This window comes from Protomyctophum parallelum (genome assembly GCF_964188405.1).
Source record: "Protomyctophum parallelum genome assembly, chromosome: 13".
Taxonomy (NCBI): Eukaryota; Metazoa; Chordata; class Actinopteri; order Myctophiformes; family Myctophidae; genus Protomyctophum; species Protomyctophum parallelum.
The window spans coordinates 48,785,785-48,808,055 of NC_139708.1; the positions used below are offsets into that span (position 1 = coordinate 48,785,785).

Genomic DNA, 22,271 nt, shown 5'->3' on the forward strand with positions numbered 1-22,271 from the left:
TCTAATCTTAGCCCATATCCCCACTCAAGACAACAATGGTCCCCAGGTTGATTCTAAGTCAGGGTGGTGGTCTCTTCAAAATCAGTTGAAAACCCAGTATGGCAGCTTCTGACTCCTGTAAAATAACTATACAAGAAAGATTCATGTTTTCATTGTATGACGATCAATCAGATTCATTCATTCATGACCAGTTGAAGCCAGCAGTTTTTTTCCCCAGGCTAGAAAACATTGCCTTCATTTCACTAACAACGAAGGGGGTCTTCAGAGGTAAACATTTCCTAAATTGATCTCATTAGATATAGGTCCATATCCTTCTACTGCTTCTACCATTCTGCCCTACAGTATAAGGCTATGGGACTTTCGGTTTTAAATCTCAAATCGAAATCAGACCAGCCTCTCCTCTTTGGCGTAAATAAAAATAACGTTTTTGCTACTCACCAAAACAAAGGCGGTTTGTGTCCATTAGAAAGCCTACTTTCCTTAGTGGACGCACTCTGAGCCCCCCACCACACGTATAAACGTTTTGTTTCCACCAGGAAAAAAATACTTTTAGTTACTCTCTACCGATATTGCCCAGAGAACTGCCTCATAGAGAATATCAGAATCAGAATCAGAATCATTTTATTTGTCATTTTCCTATGTACTTGCATACAAAAGAACATGAAATATATCGTTTCCCCTCAGTTATTGGCAGTGCAACATAAAACATAGAGCCTATTTAAAAACACAAGCTAAAAACTAAAACCAAACATGGACAAACACCATTTATTATTTATTTATTATTATTCATATTTTTCATCCGGTGAAAAGAAATCCCTTTCTGGCCAAAAAGTACCATTTATACGTGTGGTGGGGGGGCTCAGAGTGCATCCACTAAGGAATTCAAGTAGGCTTTCTAATGGCACAACCCGCCTTTGTTTTGGTGAGTAGCAAAAACGTTCTTTTTATTTACGCTAAAGAGGAGAGGCTGGTCTGATTTCGATTTGAGATTTAAAACCGAAAGTCCCATATAGCCTTATGCTGCAGGGCAGAATGGTAGAAGCAGTAGAAGGCTATGGACCTGAGCTAGGTCCAAATTAAATGACGCTATAGACGTTTGTAATTTTCTTTCAATGAGCTGGTTAGTTAATTACCTCATATACAGTATAATAAACTACCAAGCCAGACAGCACCCTAACATTACATAACAACCAGCAGCAGGACACGTGGATGGAGATAAGAAAAGACAGGTAGCCATACAGTAAAGTTAATTGAGGCTTTTATGGCCTGCCCTATAGCCTATAGGCCTTTCCTGATAGTGTCTTGCCGATTCCTGGGCATGAAGGAAAATGTATTATGTAGCTAAAGATTTATACTCTCGTAGATGTGTTTATGATCGATTTTGATAAATACATCTACGACAGTCTACTCTAATCTTCGGCAGCCTAAGATTTAGAGGCTATGTCTGTCTGAAATTATTTATTAGGAACAATCCCTTGAGATGAACCATCTCACATCTCACATTTCACAAAATACACTTCATAGTTCATACATAAAGACACAAACAATTCAACCAGACAAAACAAAACAAGACAAAACAATACAATTCCTAGATAAACAAGAAACTAACAAAACAAAAACTGCAACAAAACAACATTTCACATAACATGGACATAACGTCGACATAACATGGATCTGCTACAGTGATGATTAGTGAAAACATGAACAGGTAGTCTCAAGATGAGAGGACAGCACAGTTTTAAACAAATGAAAAGATGTTATTGAACGAATATGGACAGGTAGATTGTTCCAGTCACAAGGAGCTCTGAACATACATTATTTATGTAGGCTATTATGCACACGCTGCTGGTGCTTGAAGACCGCCAGTGTCCCCTGGTGGATACTAGTATAACTATTTATTGGGACCCACTCAGCTTCAGTCATCTCCTTAGGCAAATATTCTTTATAGACTTTATACAAATACAGGTCATATTCTATTGGAGGGGAGTCCACAATATACATGTATGAATGGAAAACTTTGGACCAAAATGTTTCAGGGAAGGTGGGGTGATAGTTACAGCCAGGGTATCTAGTAAATAAATAATACAACAATACATCTAAATCACATTTTGCAGATCCGGGGCTAGATCCAGAGTTATGCAATCCTTATCCAACTCTATGGGAACAATAACACTGCGGCACAACCGGAAACTGTTACTGTATGCGGACTTATATAGGAGGAGGGACTCTGGCACCAGGCTTTTCCTATGGGCTTTTCGCACGCGCGCTAATTATTTACACACAGAGTGTACCACAGTGTCTGTACTGTACTGGACAGTCAATGAACTTGTGGTATGAGTTGGCACATCCAGAGTGGCGGTGGGGTTCACTGTTGCTGCGAGTGAAACTTCACAAGATCAAACAAGAACAGTCATGGCGGCGCAGACCCGTGCCCTTGTTTCAGGCAAGTGGCTCGCTGATGCGATTAAGAACAATCTCACCACCGGACCCAAACTCCGAGTCCTCGACACGTCTTGGTATCTGCCCAAACTGAAACGGGACGCCAAGGCTGAATTTGTGCAAAAGCACATATCGGGCGCTTCGTTCTTTGACATCGACGAATGCTCCGATAAGAACTCTCCGTTTGATCACATGCTCCCAACTGCGAAACACTTTGCGGAATACGTCGGAGACCTGGGCATCGGCGACGATACGCACGTAGTCGTGTATGACACCAGCGACTTCGGGTCATACAGTGCGCCCCGCGTGTGGTGGATGTTTCGACTTTTTGGACACGATCTGGTTTCGGTTCTGGACGGCGGCATGAAGAACTGGCTGGCCGACGGCCATCCGCTGACGTCGGAATACACCAAGCCGGGGCGCAGAGAGTTCAAGGCCAGCGTCAACAACCTGTCCTGGGTCAAGACCTACGAACATGTCCTGGACAACATCCAAGCCAAAAGGGTTCAAGTTGTGGATGCCAGGTCTGCTGGCAGATTCAGGGGAACTGAGCCAGAGCCTAGAGATGGTAATTAAAATCAACTAAATTGAATGATGATAATAATACAAATATTATTGTTATTTATTATAAACCATATAGGGTCCCCAGCTAAATGATAGTTTGGAACTTATATGGGTCTGTGTGACTGTAACTCTCAGAGTGTACGAATGACACACTTTGTACACTCTCAGAGTTAAATGAACATTGATTTAAGTTATACATTGGGGTCTCAGAGATAGAAATGACATTAAATGGGGGTTCGTAGACTAATGCATGTCCTTGACATTAAATGGGTTGAGAATCACTGCTAGAGCTGTAAACATGGCTGGGGGGTCCGCAGGTTATAATTGGTGTCAATTTGGGGGTCTTTGACATGAACAAGTTTGGGAATCACTGATATAAACACTCACAAGTTATGACATTTATGAAGTATCTCTGCTTCACTCTCTCTATCTCTCTCTGAGAGAGGCAGCGGTGGCTGAACGGTTTGCGGAGCGGTCTTGATATCGGAAGGTCGCTAGTTCGTATCCCCGGACCGGCACGTTAAAATTACCACCGCTGAAGTGCCCTTGGACAAGGCATTGAACCCCTACCATGAAATGTTCTATGAGCAGGGCCTGGCTGTAGGCCTAAACAAGTTCTTGAGCTTAGTCCAGTTACCCTGGGTAAACATAGTACCTTTCCTTTCTTTCCTCTCTCTCACCAGACACTCTCCCAGGACATTTCCCAGGTGCTCTAAGCATGCCCTTCACCACATTCATGGATCCATCTGGGAAGGAGCTGGGACTAGAGGACCTCTCCAGACTATTTAAGGAGGCAGGCGTGGACCTTGAGCGGCCGTTCTGGACCAGCTGTGGTTCTGGGGTCACAGCGTGCCACGTTGTCCTGGCTGCTCACCTGCTCGGATACCCCGGAGTGTGTGTCTATGACGGCTCCTGGGCCGAGTGGTTTAAGCGGGCGTCTCCAGACCTCGTCGTCTCAGAAGGCGAGGGAAAGCCGGTGTGAACGGAAGAGGAGAGGGGAAGAATATACTGCTGGGCTGGACATGGCTAAAACATGCCACATTTGTTGCCAGTGTGGGATTCAGATTATTTAAAGACTTGTCACATGTGTTTCTGCAGTGCAACGCAGACTATACATCAGACTGTGCTACAAGTGGAATATTACAAATATAATGGGTAATAAATAATACTGTAATAATACAATTAAGGTACTACTAGTAGTAATCAATAATACTTCATAGTGTTGAAAGGTAAAGAATTTAACATGCAATAATTACACACAAATAACTCATAAGACTCATTGTTACTGGTAGTAACAAACTAAAACACTGTTTCACTCATTCACTCATTCAACATTTTTAAAACAAAATAAAAAAGTCTCACAGAATAAGCCCAATATCTCATTGTCTGCACCTTGGCTACTAAAAGTGCCTGTTTCTATATGATTAAAATAAGTTACAATAAACTACTTGAGGTATTGTGTTTCGTTATTCTCACATTGAATGTAATTTCTCGTCTTTTCTATGAATGCAATATGACATTTGCATAGAGGTAACCAGTCTTGTGTATAATACATTAACCAGAAGAGTAAATGTTTAGCTTTGTTGTGAGGGCAGTAGCAAGCAACCAGTAGTCCAAATTCAGTTATTAATTATATATTTGGGGCAGCAGTGACCTAAGGGTTAGAAGAGCACCCTTGTTGCTGAAAGGTTGCCGGTTTGATTCCCCGGACAGGCAGGGAAAATCTGGGCACTGAACCCCAAACTGCTCCAGTGGAGCTGCTTAGTGGCCAACAGTATAATACTGGTTGTACTGGTCAGCTCCCAGGCTTTAATGTGTGTGTGTCTGTGTGTTTCTATACAGTGCATTGCTGCACTTGTGCTCCGCTACCACCCCCTGGGTAAATAAAATATTTCAATAGGCTTAGTGGCTTACCATAAAAAGGTATAAATGTAACCTGGTGTATAGGCATTATTTGAAGGGCTTAACTGATCTGAGAACAGTTTGCCACTGAATTCAGTTCAGTGCTGCTTATTATACATTTACAATAACACCCAATTGTATGCATAGTGGCTCAACTTTCATCAATGTATCCAAGGACAGTTGACTGACATGTACTTGTTCAGAATTCAGATATCCAACTTCCATGTCTGGTGTTTTTAAAACGTTTGAAGTTAAGATATAAAAGTGGGTCCACAATCACTTTGTATGTTTATGTAATAACAATACGTCACTACTGTGGACAAACCTTGACATGTATTCTACTTGGACGGATGACTGACAGCAGAACATTTTAGGGTGCTGACGCAGAGCAAATCCAAAACCAGTTTAATCCGGTTCCGATGCCAGTTTTAGGGGGTCTGGCAAGATGCCTGATTTTCAACAGTGAATATTATTTTATTTTAGGATTCGTAATAATGTGATGGCGATACGTTCAGCTGATATTATTGTGTATATCTGATACTGTGGATCAAGCAGGGAGTACGGACATAGACTATTATTTCAAAAATGGAGAATAAAGGGGTCCATTTTGAATGTGTCTTCGCTGAAATTCGCATCTATTATCTGCATGCCGTACACCTCACCTCACATCATCCTGAATAGGCGAGGACGTGTTATTGTTAGTTGCTATGTCCACCACGGGGGGTTAATTATTCACTTCGCTTTCATTTCTACTATTTTGGTCACCTATTGGTTACAGTGCAATCACAGTGACTGTAATGAAAATGGCGTGTATTATATCACAGTATAATGGGGTAGATTGTTGAGATTATGTCGCCTTTTGGGGGCGTCATCAAAGAAGTATAAAGCGACATAAACGGTCATAAATGGCTTTAAATAGCCCGAAACGCCACAACAAAGATGGCCGTCAACACTTGACACTCATAAAGCTGTCCGCAGAAATGCCTGAAGGGTCCTGAGGAAATAAACAAATTGGGGTCCTTCTTTCGGTTCGATATGCTAACAGGCAGAGCGGTATATTGGACTCGCATTGTTTTATACAAAGTGCGGTAGATTGTACAACCAAATATCCATACATTTTAGCCTCGAAATAAATGTCAACACCGTATTTTTTTAATTGTTCGTTCACTCACGCCACAATTGGACTAGTAGTAGGTTTGTTTTGATCATCAAACGGGTGTTTTTTTCTTTGGGTTGCCCGCTGTTAGCATTAGCTAAATAACGCTAGCGAGACAAACGAGCTAGCGTGTTAGCTCGTCTATAACGCCACCCCATACTCTATTAACATTACCCACCGGTGTTTGACAAATTACATTTACGGTAAGTATATTTAAATAGATTTTTGGTGTACATTATTGAACGTCAGTAGTTAACCTGGATGTGTTTTTGTGTGGAAACTTTTACCGTTAAAGTGTGCTGCTTCGTAAATAAAAGCAGTGGGTTTGCATAACGTTGCCGCCCAATAAAATAAAACACCATTTCAATTGTATTTTCTCTTGCCCAAATTAACAAAATTAACCTTATGGTCCGGTGGAAATCATGTGTGTGTTAATATTAACGTTATAGAGTAAATGAATGACCCCAGCTATCATCAACAGGTGGTCTTCATACGTTTTGATTGATTGATTGAAATATTTATTAACAGTTTGTAGAATTTACAGTACATTTCAAGCACAAACTCAATACAAAGACTGTTAACTGAGTGGACGACCCAATTAAGCATTACACTTGTTTACAACAGGGTCCACATTGTTCAATTCATCAAAACATTTAGAGACATACAAATAGACACTTCTATGTAGTTAAAGGGATAGTTCAGATTTTTTGAACTTAAGTTGTATGAAATACTTGCCATTAATATAGTGGTTACAACTGTATTAATTGATTTTTTGATGAATTGAACAATGTGGACCCTGTTGTAAACAAGTGTAATGCTTAATTGGGTCGTCCACTCACAGTTAACAGTCTTTGTATTGAGTTTGTGCTTAAAATGTACTGTAAATTCTACAAACTGTTAATAAATATTTCAATCAATCAAAAAAAAGATTGCCAGAGTCCCGTGGTGGGAGTTCTACTCTGGTTTTGGTGAAATATCAAGTAGTTCCGGTCATTCTACTCTGGTTTTGGTGAAATATCAAGTAGTTCCGGTCATCCAACAGAACAGGAATTCATCATAAAGGAAGCAAAAAGGGAAAAGATACATATACAGTGAGGGGAAAGGGGGGGGGGGGGGAATTCAGATTTTTACAGAGGCCAGTTTCGAATTGCAGCCATCCGTAGGTGCCCTTTGAGAGCGGTTTTGAAGGAGTCAAGGGATTCACATGTCTTAATGACTGTTGGTAGGGCGTTCCACATTTTGGTGGCATAGGAGCGAAAATAATTTAGTCCCTTGTTTGTGCCGAATCTGGGTTGTACATGGTTTGTTGTACTCCCTCTGGTGTTGTGGGTGTGGACTTCAATTATGTTATTTCGCAGTATGCAGAATGGGTACATTTCAAACGAGTCAACACAAAAACCGTTACTGTGGACGACACCATTATAAAGCATTACACTTGTTTACAACGGGGTCCACCATGTTCAATTAATCAGAACAGTGCTTTTCAACCAGTGGTCCGGGGACCACCAGTGGTACTTGAGGGGGTTCCAGGTGGTCCCCGGACCCCAGCTAAATGAGTGTTGGACAACCATGTGGACCCTTTAACTCTTGAGAGTGTAAAATGAAACCAAATGTGTCCATTTGGTTTCATTTACACACAATTTGAGAATGTATAGAAGAATTGTTATTTTGATGAACGCTCGCCCGTTATCTCCCCGTATTATGGTACCAACATCAATACATCAAGTGTTCTGTGTCTGAGAGACTAAATCTCATCAAACGGCGGTCCGTGGCTCAAATTCAGAATAAATAATGGGCCTTGATATGAAAAAGGTTGAAAACCACTGCGTCCAAACATTTAGAGACATCCAAATATACACATCTATCAAATAAAACAAATAAAACATGCAGTCATGGGAGGACTTACGACTACCACGTTATCTCATGTACATTCTGCTCAGAATATTATTTAACTGTTTTGATTTTGTTTTGTTTTCCCACAAGGAGGCGTTGATGAGCAGCAATGTCTGGCATCGCTCTTAGCAGACTGTCTCAAGAACGCAAAGCCTGGAGGAAAGACCACCCCTTTGTAAGTAGTGTCTGAAGCTATATGATGTAACTTTACTGACGCCACAATGGAAGTATTCTTAATATTGTCATCATTACTAAACAGACCAGTGGTTTTCAACCATTATTTAGTCAGCATTTGACCACCATTTGATGACTCAGAACTAAAGAATATTTTGTTATCGTTGACGTTGACGCACAATTCCATGCTGTTGGCAAACGTTGATCAAAATGGCAATTCTTCTACATTCTCTAATTGTGTAGACTTCTTGTAAATAAAGTAATGCAGAAGTTAAACAATAATGTAACTCTTGAGAAAACCACTGGACTTAACAATAGCATAATGCGTTCATATGCCACTGTGACAGGACAAAAAACACAGGGCACATTAACAATCCAATGTGCTTTTATCTGTCCCACTAATGCAGGGGTTCGTTGCTGTACCGACCAAGAACCCTGATGGCACCATGAATCTAATGAACTGGGAGTGTGCCATCCCGGGAAAGAAAGGAGTAAGTCTAAACATGTCTTCTACATCCTGACAGTTTTCTGAAAAAGCTGTGTTTCTGTGTCAGTTGTTCTTCGATTTTTCAAAAATAGCAGACCTACAAGCTCGTAGCGCGCCACTCGGTGGCGCGCTATGAGCTTGTAGATCTGCTATTTTTCAATAGCTAAAGCATGACATAATGCTAAGTGGTTTGCAACCTTTTGAATGGAACCACAATTGTGGTCCGGTCTGGGCCTGTAGACAAATAGACATATAAACACCTGGCAAAGACTGGAAACCGCTTCTGAGCTGCAAAAGGCCAGGACCACATTTTGCCACGACACAACAGACTTAACGAGGAGAAAAACGATACCAGCCATGCTGCTGGTGCGTCTGTAACAAACGCGTTACTGCAAAGATGTACAAGGTTTATTTCGTGTTTATTTCATACTTGCGCTACAATTCTAAAGTTCAAAGTTGTCACGCATTTCACTCATGTAGTGTTCTGTAAATCGTAGTCCACTCCCATTCCTCGAAAGGACTGTGTACTGCTGTGATCGTCCGTGATTTGAGTTGAGCCGTGACTAATCTCCCATCCCTCAAAAGGACTGTACTACTGTGATGGTCCATGATTTGAGTTGAGCCGTGACTAATCTCCCATCCCTCAAAAGGACTGTACTACTGTGATCGTCCATGATTTGAGTTGAGCCGTGACTAATCCCACATTTTGTTAAACAGACCCTATGGGAGGGAGGCCTGTACAAACTAAGAATGCTGTTCAAAGATGACTACCCCTCTTCGCCGCCTAAATGTGAGTTCTTCTAAATAATGGTCATGTCCTTGACTTTACTTTGTGTTGTACCAAAACGGCCATAATAACCCTTCCTGAATGTACACTGGTTCTGTAGCTTTTCTTTTTTAAATATATTTTTTATCCCACGATTTTGTAACCCATTTTCCACCCCTGTGTCAATCATCTAATGTGATCCTGGGCTCTACACACCCTCCACCAACCTAGTCCCCATATATGGGGGACATGGGGAGAGCAACGGACTTGAACTCATGCTTCCTTCATGCCCGAGTGTCCAAGTTGCTCCTTTACACCTGACAGGGGGGAGTTTCCCTGGTTGGACGTAGCGAGTGGAAGGAACACGTTATTCCAACCAGTTCCTTTCCCCTCCATCAGGCGCCCCGGCTGGCCAGGGGGAGGCAGTTTATTGACCAGGATTACTGCATGTTTTTTGTGAGGGTACCTACTGGTTCTGTAGCTTGAGCCGGACTCGATCCTGAAATAGTGGTGGAATTTGTAAACTTGACATATGGTGAAAGATGGTTTCTATTCTGACCTCGGAGGCATTCCACTATACTGGGTATCACTGGGAAAAGCATTATGTTACATGAGCATGAAGCTTGTGACGCTAAACGATGTTGGAATGATTTGTTTTCAAATGTGACATACATTTGTTTTGGAGAGTAGATACTATATTACAATGAGACGTTGACCAGTAAGTCAAAGTCTTGTGATTTACTTTTCAAAGGTTACTTATGGCCCCTACACACTAGGGCTGATCCAAAAAAATCGATTAATCGACGTTCAATCGATACGCACGGGAATCGATTTTTAAATTTTGAATCGTATAGCGGCCGCTTTTGGTCCGAGACGGCCCCATTTGGTCCGCGAGCCATGCGTGCGCCTCGCAGCACCTCGCAACGCCTCCTCTTTCCCCGTGTTAAAAACAAGGAAGCGCACCACAGCTCAGTGGACATTAAATATAGGCTACCATGTTTTATAAGTCATATAAAAACATTTCTTACACCCAAATGAAAATATAAACTTCACAGATTATAGATCACATGGAATTATAACAATCTGTTGAGTATTGCCTGAATAATGCCACTATAAAATCTCAACTTTTATCGACGTGCCGAGAACCTTGTGGAGCCTGGCGGTGTAGACTACATTATACTTGTGAGGACCTGCCTATAGATTTATTTTGGCGATGCGGAGAATTGATTTTGCCGTTGCCAGCGATATCTTTTTTTTTTTTCTTGTCTGAAGACTGACCTGTTCCATCACTGTGAACTCCCATGCAGCAGAGCAGCTCCTACAGACCCAGACCAAAACACCTTTTCTCTTTGGCATTTAATTGCACCTGATCGTATTATTGTAATTATGTAGCCTATTTGCCTGTGTTTTTTCTTTTAATTATGTTTTTTTTTGTGCGCCGATGGTGATGCTCCACTTGTTTCAGCCTGTAGGCCTACAGCACTTTGGTCAGCTTTTATTGTTTTAAATGTGCTATATAAATAAAGTTTGATTTAGGCCTATATTGGAGCAGGTGCTGGCAAATAACTAATTACTGTAATGCCATGCAGTGAAGTTGCGCAAATGTCAACTCAATTAGCAAGCGGAGCTGCTCTCATGCGCTCTGCACTGTCTGCAGCACAATTACTGCAGATCTCTTCTTAAAGTTTACTTAGTATGGTTTACTTTCAACCATAAACCATAATATGATTGACAAACCTTGGATTATAATTCTTCATCGACCAACAGCGCATGCAGCATGACTATGAGGTAATTTAACTATGTGGGATTTCTCCATCGGCATCGCATGTCGATAAAAATGGGATTTCACTAGTGGCATTATTCAGGCAATACTCAACAGATTGTTATAATTCCAAGTGATCTATAATCTGTGAAGTTTATATATTGTTTCCCATACGCACACTCACAGTCACATTAACTTTATGATCAATCAAATTAACCGTGGTTGATTTTTATTTCTGACAAGTGTCAGGCTTGAAGAGTTCATTCATGTTACCGTTCGTTTACAATTGACAGAGGAGTTTGGATTATATATATTTTTATTTGATGGAGAGGTAATGCCTGTTTCAGGCGCTGTTTAATTGTTAAATAAAAGACCAATCCAATATGCGCTCCTCTATCTTCTGCAGCTATATCGCTGTTTTATTTTAAGCCTATAGTTCATTGGTCAGCCCTAAAGGCTTATCGTTTAGGCTTAAAATAAATGATACCAATCCAAGCATGCCTTTCTCTCCGCTATAGCGTTGTTTAAACCAAAGAGTCACTGCTCGCCCCCCCCCCCCCCCCCCCCCCCCCCGGTTGGGTTTCGAAGCGTCGAAGATCGAAACAAATTTATATCGAAGCGTCGATCATCAAAAACGTAATCGAAGGTCAGCCCTACTACACACTGTCTTTAAAAAAGAAAAAATCGAGTGTCATTATATCGTTGTGGCTTTCACACTAAACGATTGGTCGCCGACTAGGCATCGCACACTGCAAGAGTCCACAGAGATGCGATCCAGACCCGATACATATAGGCTACATCATTTGTTTTTTTTAATTCCAATTCATTTAGACATCATGCACGTGCACGCAACACACAGGACGAACCTCTCTCTGTGCACGCCACACACACACACACACACACACAGGAATAGCCAGGCTACACAGCGACATGTTTGTGACGGCGTGTAGCCTACGTGGGCTGCAGCGAGACAGGACGTTAAATCTTGATTTTCATGAAAAAACTCTCCGTCTCTCTCCACACACACACAGCGCACGTGGTCCAAAAGTTTTTTTTTTTTGTAAATGTTCTTTTCTGACTTCTTTTCAGGCAAGTTTGAGCCACCAATATTCCATCCCAATGTGTATCCATCAGGCACTGTGTGTCTGTCTATCTTGGAGGAAGACAAGGACTGGAGGCCTGCCATCACTATCAAACAGGTGTGTGACCATCTCTTTATCGCTTAAACACATTTTGGACTGAGGTCGATTAAAAAAAAAAAAGGCTTCAAAATCCTATTTTTCTGAAAAACCCATGTTTCTATGTCGGTGGTGCTCAACCTTTTTCATGTCAAGGACCCCCAGAATTATTTCTATTGGGCCACGGACCCCCATCTCAAAATATGTAGTTCCAAATAGCAGACCTCAAAGCTCATATGAGCTTGTAGATCTGCTATTTTCCAATAGCTAAAGCATAGCATAGCTCAGCTCAGCACAGCACAGCACAGCTCATTTAAAGCCCAGACTATCAGGCTTAGGCTATCTATCAAGCCTAGTTGATAGACATCCTTGTGAGTAAGCAATGTTAAATATGTTTTTTTAAATTGGACTTAAAAACGTCTATAGTTGGAATGTCCTAATGGTCTGGAATATTGTTCCAGGTTTGTGGTGCATAGTAGTGAAATGCTGCTTCACCATGTTATGGGGTGAGCAATTGGTACTGCCAGCCCCAGATGACCTAAGGGTTCTAGAGGGTTCATATGGCTTCAGCTGAAGAATATATGGTTGTATTTTCTTCATAGCAAATTTGTAATGTTGAATAACATGATCATGTGTGATGTTCATTTAAAGTCACTGGGGATAGACTGTACTTTTAGTCTGAGCAAGTAGTGAAATGTACTACATAAGGGAAAATGAGCAGAGCCAATGGTCAAGGGTAGTGGTTAATGTCTAAAAATGCACATTAGAGAAGAGAAGCTAAATGTGTAAAACAAGAAAACATTCATTTATACAAAAACAGTGTGCTAATTATGAAGCCATCAATGAAAAAGTGTAATCTGCTAAACTTCAATTACTATGTAGTGGACTACTGGACTTACCTGCTTCTCTCTCTCAGATAAGAGGTCCTTGGTCTGAAAAACATTGAAGACCCCTGTTCTAATGTCCATAACAAGCTTGGCTGTCTAAATTAGTTTTCTGGTGTGAAATTGTCTATAACATAACACCCCCCCCCCCTCAAAAACTACTAGGCATGTGGGCCCATGGTACTCATGGGAATATCTCGAGGTTGACAGCTCTGGAACTTCTAGGTCTGTTTGTAGACCAATTACATATATATTTTGGAAATATTGAGCACCACTGATAGAGAAACATAGGTATTTCAGAAAACTGTTGACGTCAGGCCTAAATGGGTTTTAACCACTGGCCTAACCACCATATATGCTTGTTGAATAGGACAAAGCCGACTAGAGTGCATATTCGGGTGTGCTTTAGACGCTCCTGTAATCCCAGCGAGGGACTGTTTTTTAGCAGATCTACAAGCTCATGGCGCGCCACCGAGTGTCGCGCTACGAGCTTGTAGGTCTGCTATTTTTGAAAAATCGAAGAACGACTGACATTTTTAGAATCTGATCTCAGGTCAGAATGGGTTAATCAGACCAGTGTGTGTCCAGTGGAAACCTCGTATGAATCTGATCTCAGGTCAGAATGGGTTAACTAAAACGGTACAAGAAAGAGAGACAGAGGCCATTACCATGGACAGCAACACGGTTGGATTGGTTGGACTTAAAGGGATAGTTCAGATTTCTTTGAACTTAAGTTGTATGAAATACTTGCCATTAATATAATGGTTGCAACTGTATTAATTGACTGCCCGAGTCCCGTGGTGGGAGTTCTGCTCTGGTTTTAGTGAATATTAAGTAGTTCCGGGTCATTTTGTGGGGGGCAATCCACAAAACGAACGTAATTTGTATTGTTGACCTATTTCTAAAATATTAGCGTGACTTTTGTTCAACTTTGACCCCTCCATCACATGGAACTATTTTTTGGGCACTAAAAACATAGTTCTGTGGTTCTGGGGTAAAAAGTCGACTAAAATCATAAATGTATTTTGGCGGGCCTTGATGCCGTCGTAATGACTGTTTTTACACTTGCTGAAAATAGCCGACCAAGTGTAAAATGACTTATACTCGATCTCTTGTCCACTAGTCCTCTTCCTAACATTTTAGTCTAGTTTTTATTTGTTGACGAAATTGTCAGTATATATTTAGTCTTGGTTTTAGTCATAATATAGCTTAGTTTTCATTTAGTTTCCATTTAGTTTTCGTCGGTGGAAAAAGGTAGTCGACGGACATTTTTCGTCTTGGTTTTAGTCGACGAAAACAACACTGACGTGCTCGAGGGAGGGCAACATGATCCCAGATGTCCTTGCGAAGCACCGCGGGAAGCATGAGCGTGCGTCACAAAGCACCAGAAAGTCCCACAAAAGATGTGATGTGATTGGCCAGTAATCACTTGAGTGGCAGTGGCCACACTCCCGGCGTACTTCCTCCCCCGGTGTAAATAGTTTCGTCCCTCCTTGGACACGCATCATGGCTCCCAACGAACTGCAGCGGCCAATCAGGCATCTACCTTTTTAACCCATTCTGACCTGAGATCAGATTCATACGAGGTTTCCACTGGACACACACTGGTCTGATTAACCCATTCTGACCTGAGATCAGATTCTAAAAATGTCAGTCGCTCTTCGATTTCTCAAAAATAGCAGACCTACAAGCTCGTATGAGCTTGTAGATCTGCTATTTTTCCAATAGCTAAAGCACAACGTGATGCTAACACCAAAACGGTTCCCGCACAAAATAGGTTATACGTATGTTTTTGTTTACAACTATAAATGTAACTGCCAATCTTCCTCCACTTACTTTTTGTTCATGTCTTCGTGTTGAGGATTTACAGGCTTTGAATATAGTACTGCATTTCAGGTCTTTTCTAAGATTTCTTAACCTATTCTGGACGGGAACCCCTTTTGGTGTTTTAAGCATTATTTCATACTTTAGCTATTGAAATATAGCAGATCTACAAGCTCATAGAGCGGCACCGAGTGCTGCGCTATTAACTTGTAGATCTGCTATTTTTGGAAAAATCGTGAAAAAAATGTGTCGCAAATCTTTGAATATATATTATTTCAGAGCTAACGTTTTTAACTCAAATCTTGGCTTCTGGGGGGAGTGTCCCTGGAACAACATATTTTCAGATGGAGGTCGTGGCCAATTACATAATTCTTGGGGTCCTTGACATTAAATAGTTTATGTGAAAACATAAGGTTTTTCAGAAAACTGTCAGCTGACGTCATACTCACAATTTACTCACAGATATGAGCTTGTAGATCTGCTATTTTTGAAAAATCGAAGAGCGACTGACATTTTTAGAATCTGATCTCGGGTCAGAATTGGTTCATCAGACCAGTGTGTGTCCAGTCGGAAACCTCGTATGAATCTGATCTCAGGTCAGAATGGGTTAAATAAATCTGTTCTGAATCTGGGCGATTCCGGTCTGAACAGGACTCTTATGGCAGCCTCGGTTACAAATCTGATATGGTGGCTTACGGCCAATCGGCGCCATCTCAACTCCATGACGTTACATCGCCCTATGTTAACCCAATCTGACCTGAGATCAGATTCATACGAGGTTTCCACTGGACACACACTGGTCTGATGAACCCATTCTGACTTGAGATCAGATTCTAGAAATGTCAGTCATTCTTCGATTTTTCAAAAATAGCAGACCTACAAGCTCGTATCGCGCCACTCGGTGGCGCGCTATGAGCTTGTAGATCTGCTATTTTTCAATAGCTAAAGCATAACATGATGCCGACACCAAAATGGGTGCCCGGTCAGAATGGGTTAAACAGTTTCTTTACATTATGTTTTAGAAACATCATCCAACATATTTTACCGTTGGCGTGTTTTATTCAGTGCTCATTGACCGTGTCTGTTTGGTTTGCAACTGGATTAGCCACATTGACAACATTTACAACGTCTTGACGCTTACTACTATTTTCATTGACTGCCGGTTTTGGCAAAACGCCCATCCCAGATATTGCTGCCGTGGGAAAAAAGGGCTTTCAGTGAAATGAAAATTCAGACTCGAGTGGCTAACGGAGTGCATTGCTTTGGCAATGTAAACAGTTTGTTTTCTCCTTTGAATTGAATTGAGTCGCACAACATAAAAGCAAGTCAATGTTTAAAAAAACCCCCACATGAACCATATAGCAAAAACCTATTCTGGGCATAATAAGCAAACGTTGTGTAATAATAAAGGCCAACATTTGGGGGAAATGATGTGAACATCATGTCGTCATGGAAGTAGCAGATCTCACTCAATTATGAACGGATTTTTATTATTTTAGTAACTAGACCTGTGCCGTCGGCCTTTGGGAACGATACAAGTTGGGAACCTAGTATGCAATACCCGTTGTCACGGCACCCGTTTTAACCGTCCGTCTGTGTCCCTTTTGTGCCCATATATGGAGATCTACAAGCTCGTAGCGCGCCACCGAGTGGCGCGCTACGAGCTTGTAGGTCTGCTATTTTTGAAAAATCGAAGAGCGACTGACGTAGAAGACATTTTTAGAATCTGATCTCAGGTCAGAATGGAAAACTGTCAGGATGTAGAAGACATTTTTAGTATCTGATCTCAGGTCAGAATGGGTTAAGTGATCAAATGGAAGGTGTGGTACCGTGTATCTGACCCACTCCAGGCTGGGGCACTGTCACATTTTGAAGTCGGTGGGGGCGAACGGTTCTCAAGTTACGTGGATTACAGACTTGCATACATACATACACACGTAAGGAGATGTGGTGCATTTTATTGTAAGATGGATTTTTGCAGTTCCAATTGAATCCATGAGGTGGCACTGTCTCACTGTAGACTACCTTCCCTGGCCCCTGCCACCTCTTCCAAAAGATAAAACTCAGAGCATGTTGTGTTCCATCTGTCGAGTTGAGTCTTTCTTACATCATGACACCCAAGGTGATGATGTTGTTAATTGCTTTATTATTTTTAAGCAGCTGCCTAATATCACTTTGCTTGAAAGCCTAGCTCTATCTTTAACCCATTCTGACCTGAGATCAGATTCTAAAAATGTCTTCTACATCCTGACAGTTTTCTGAAAAAGCTATGTTTCTACGTCAGTCGTTCTTCGATTTTTTTCAAAAATAGCAGACCTACAAGCTCGTAGCGCGCCACTCGGTGGCGCGCTATGAGCTTGTAGATATGCTATTTTTCAATAGCTAAAGCATAACATAATGCCAACACCAAAAGGGGTGCCCGCCCCAAAATGGGTTAAGCAGCTGCCTAATATCACTTTGCTTGACAAAAAGAAAAGAAAGCCTAGGTCTTATCTTTAAATGCCCAACAACCACAAGATCACAAGATCAACCACTCTGCCTCTGCTTGGTGTTGTAAGGGCCTGAAATGGGTCTGCATTTCTCTGTCTTATACAGTGTATAAGACATATGACATGTGTATAATATACACTACTCCTTAGTCCTTGGAAAGGCAGAATACACCAAGGACAAAGATTCATAGTTGATCATTATGATAATATGAGAAGAGACTGTACGCTTCACAGAAACCTTTTTTTTTCTCTTTTTATTTTTTTAAGACTTATTTATTTTCTAAGGGCCGATTCATACTCTTATTTTAGAGCCGAATAAAAGTGGGTTGGGCTCTGTAGAGCCTACAATGTGACGTCATTTGAGGTTCGGGGTTCACGATTTTTCAAAAATAGCAGACCTATTGTTCCAGGGACCCCCCAGAAGCAAAAGATTTGAGTTAGAAACTGAAACAGCACTCTGTGCCGTGCTATGAGCTTGTAGATCTGCTATTTTTCAATAGCTAAAGTATAACATAATGCTTAAAACACCAAAAGGGGTTCCTGCCCAAAATGGGTTAATTCTTTTCACTCTTCTGACCTATGGGATTTGCTTGCTATAAAGCAGTGAACCATAGTGCATTGTAATGCTTAGCAACAGTAATCACTAGGGCTGTAAATAACTGTAGTAACTGCATCGATCGTAAATCGATTTTAATTTCAGGAATCGAAATTTATTGAAATGTAAAAACGGCAACATTGACTTTGTATCGTTGGGTATCTTAATCTGTATCGAATCGGTTTGCAATGCAAATAATCGATTGTATCAATAAGTACTTAATACTTATGTGTTGTATTTAGCTATTTTAAGAAGACTAAAATAGAGTTTTATTACTTTTCCATTCAATATCGCTACACTTGGTTTATGTTTTCAAGTATAATGTATGTATTTGCCAGAGAATCACTGTTTACTTTATATCCATATTCATATATTTTACCTATCCACATGTTTTACACTGATTAAAAAAAACCCTGCACTATCCACATGTTTTACACTGATTTTATTTCTTTCCTAAATAGTTACTGTATCCATTTTAAATCATTGAATCGTATCATCATAATGAACCAATATCGTATCGTCAACCATATATCGTGATACGTATCGTATCGTTACCCCTAGTAATCACCAGCAGTGTCCCGTGGGGGTGCATACTTAGTCTAGACTAGTCATTGGTTAGACATGGTTTAAGGTTAGGTTTAGGTGTGCTGCCCCGTGGGAGGTTAGGTCAGAAACTGTCAAAACTAAGTACTGCACCCGTCCCCTGTAGCGTTGTATTACGAATATTTTGCAAGAAGCAAATTATTTCTCAACCAAAACAAAGGTAACAAACTGAAAGGTTATCTAAACACAGGTCCATCTAATTTTGTTGCATTCTTGTGGTCAAATGTATGTGTGGGAGAATCTGAAAAGGGTGTCCGTTAACAGTGAGTGTCATGTCAATATGCATTTTCAGATCCTGTTGGGTATCCAGGAGTTGCTGAATGAGCCCAACATCCAAGACCCAGCACAAGCAGAGGCCTACACAATTTACTGGTCAGTGTCATGGCTTTAAAATGTTACATACTGTGGAAATGCATGTGTACTAATTGCTATAGCAGTAATGGTTTGGTAAATCTGAAAAAAGAAGCTAGCTTCTAAAAGGGATCATACTAAACATTACACGACATGTTTACTTACTAACATTTAGCAGATTCTAAAATGCCCTCGGGACATTGTTTTGTGTTTCAGTCAGAACAGGATGGACTACGAGAAGCGGGTCCGGGCGCAGGCCAAGAAGTTTGCCCCCACATAGAGAGGAGAGCTGACCGTAAACCCGCCTGAACAGATATGGGTAATGAGCAGAAGACAGGCAGCACCAAACGGACCACTCCAATAAGAATCCACCATTTTCATTGTGCTATTTTACCATTTATACAGGAGTTACGTCAATCTGTTTTCAAGGATGGACAATGTATCGAGGTCCTGTTGTTACCCATGTTCTAGAATCACAAAAAAAGTCTGCATTTCAAAATCCTAAATGCGTCAAAGGTTTTCTGATTCTAGAAGTCTTATCAGCGTGGTTACTGCTATTATAACTCTAGTATAATGCAGAGCTCTGGCTTCACCGACCCGTGAGTCTTTCACATGCCCACTCACGGCCTCCATTGCTGTAACCATAGAAATAAGAGACCAAAATCAAGAGCTCTTATTTGTATGGGTCAAGTCGGCTTTCACACAACCAGATACTGACCATTGTGGATAGAAGCCCCTTCTTCTTGGCTTCTGAAAAGTTGTTTTGCTTTTTTCCCCCCCTTTCTTCTTCTTTTTGGCACCTGGCAGGAAGGGTGGCGTTAGCACCTTGTAGGTTTTTGTAAGTGTGCTTTTGAGCGGTGTCGGCAAACCTTCTCCCTTTTTTTGACGTTAACGCAGATTATCCCATTCACCTCAATAGACATAATGGCTCACTCTTTTCCGGTTCAGTTAAACGTGATTCAGACCTTTTTCCATTGCTGCGTACAAAGTGGAAATCCAATTCATGTTTTATTTTCATATTTAGACAGAAACTAGAAGATGCAGTGGTGTCGCACAGATGATTTAATAAAAAAAAAGAAAAACAAATCTAACTTCACGTCATTTAAACAAGCCTCCGAACTCCTCAACTGTACTTTATGTAGGCATATGGGAATGAACGGCTGTGGCTCTTAGGTTTGCTCTTAGGTTATTCTTTACCAGATATCTTTTCTCTTCTACTACCAGATCAGTCTTTCTTGTTAACAATATCTGCTTTGCTGGGTACATTTTGAAAGTGGCTCATGGAAGCCCACCAGCCACTGGCCCATGAATGAAAACAAACTTCATGTCCTGCCTTGTTTATTATGTTCGATATAAACTATTCCCATCCCATACCTCACTCATTCACACACACACACACACACACACACACACACACACACACACACACACACCGATCATATGCGATGCACAGTTCTACTATTGTGTAAACTGCAGTTTAAGGACATTCGGATACGATTATTTTGTCGTTAGCGGATTCGAATGCCATCGATGCTTTGAAAGGGACAATATCACATTTAATCGGAGCATTCAATGCTCCAGTAGACGCGTCTACTGACCTCCCGCAACCGTCTCCAGGGCGAGACGTTATATTGTGACGTTTTGGATAAATTCCGTAGGCTGCGTTGATGCATCAATGGCATTCGAAACGGGTGAATTTGTTCAGTATCCTGATGTAAACATTGATCCTAAGGACCCAGGTGATGCAATGTCTTCCCAAGATATTTAAAGTGACTAAAGAAAAGGGAAAAGATCAGTTTGGAGAAGCACATAAAATACCTTTTTTAAGGGCAATGCCAAGTTGTTTTGACGTGTGGATTCTTTGTTACTTTGATTAGATTGAATTCCTTAAAACGGTTTGATCTTTTTTCTGTTGTCTACATCGGCCTATATCTTAAAGAGCTGAAAAGCACTACAAATGTATCGCACCTCATCAGAATGCTATTCTGATGCTGGTCTTCCATTGTGCCATAATCCAGACATTTAAGACATTTTATTTGGTGGATATGACTATGGCACATTGGACCAAATTATGAAATCTGAGCATTTAGATTTATTTTCCTGTGAACTGTATAAAGGTTGACTTGGAGATGTCGAGAGGCACCAGATGCCAATAAAAATTCTGAATAGGCTGAAATATACCACTTTTTTAGGGAATTAAATCCTATCAAATGAATTGTGACAAAGGATTTGATGTCAAAGCCTGGTATGGTCCTGTAAATGAGGGATTAGCAATGTTATTGGGACCACACACACACACCCCCACACTGTACAATATCATCCATATTGGCATCCCAGACAACATGTATAGCTTAGCTCGTAGTAAAAGCATTCATTGTGATTGTCTTGGGTCGTTCTGTGTGGCGTGGTCAAGGGTGGATCTTACCAGTTCCCTTAAAGATGTTGTCCTTTCTGCCAAACCATGACTGGGTCCAAATCTTGCTCTATTTTTTTTTTTTTTTTCCTAAATTTTCTTGCATTCGCACAATGTAGATTGAATTCAACTCACACAGTGATTACCAACATTTTACTTCTGCCCCCCTTTGCATACTATACCATGTAATGGACATACTAAGTTGGCCAAAGTCAGCAAGCATCTTTATAGCTCTGTAAGTACAATGGAACAAAAATAATCATGGGTGCCACGAAGTGTTTGAAAGACTTTTTGTCTTTCACAGTTACAGTATATAATTTGAGGGGGAGGCAACATTGTTACAAATGTCAACAACAAAAAAAACATGTTACAAAATTGGGCTCACAAACCAGAATTTAGTTTTTTTTTATATAATTAATGATGTACATAGCCTTTCACCTCTTTTCCTTCATTCAGTTATATCATTCAGCAGCGTTTACAAATGATACACAGGCCTTTAAGCTCTTATTAATTAAATGTCAGCAATTGCACATGGCAATGAAACAATTTGGCGTCAGGATCCTCATTGGAATGGCCCCCTGCCCTTGACCAGCGAGGCAGAGTCAAATGCGCACCTCTGACGACACGAGTGCATGTACATAATATAAATACTGAAAAAAATTGGTGAAGTTATGTTTTATATTGTTTTAGCCAGTTGACATTTGTGTGTGGTATTAAAAGCAATGAACACAATAAATGTAATAAAATTGTGAAATAAAGTTGAATAAAAGAATTAAAATGTGCGTTTGTGG

General features: G+C 40.8%; 2 protein-coding genes across 2 annotated transcripts; both read left to right on the forward strand.

The window, feature by feature from the left end:
* Window positions 1-2,223: 2,223 nt before the first annotated feature.
* Window positions 2,224-4,450, forward strand: mpst (mercaptopyruvate sulfurtransferase). The gene is made up of 2 exons (XM_083779943.1): window positions 2,224-3,007; window positions 3,687-4,450. The coding sequence occupies exons 1-2, from the start codon at window positions 2,413-2,415 to the stop codon at window positions 3,983-3,985; spliced, it is 894 nt and encodes a 297-aa protein (XP_083636069.1). The 5' UTR covers window positions 2,224-2,412; the 3' UTR covers window positions 3,986-4,450.
* A 1,484-nt stretch (window positions 4,451-5,934) lies between these two features.
* LOC310869168 (SUMO-conjugating enzyme UBC9-like) lies at window positions 5,935-22,258 on the forward strand. Its single transcript, XM_083779780.1, has 7 exons — window positions 5,935-6,264; window positions 8,045-8,129; window positions 8,536-8,619; window positions 9,333-9,405; window positions 12,233-12,342; window positions 19,009-19,088; window positions 19,284-22,258. Exons 2-7 carry the CDS (start codon window positions 8,064-8,066, stop codon window positions 19,345-19,347), a joined length of 477 nt encoding a protein of 158 aa, XP_083635906.1. The 5' UTR covers window positions 5,935-6,264; window positions 8,045-8,063; the 3' UTR covers window positions 19,348-22,258.
* Window positions 22,259-22,271: the final 13 nt, after the last annotated feature.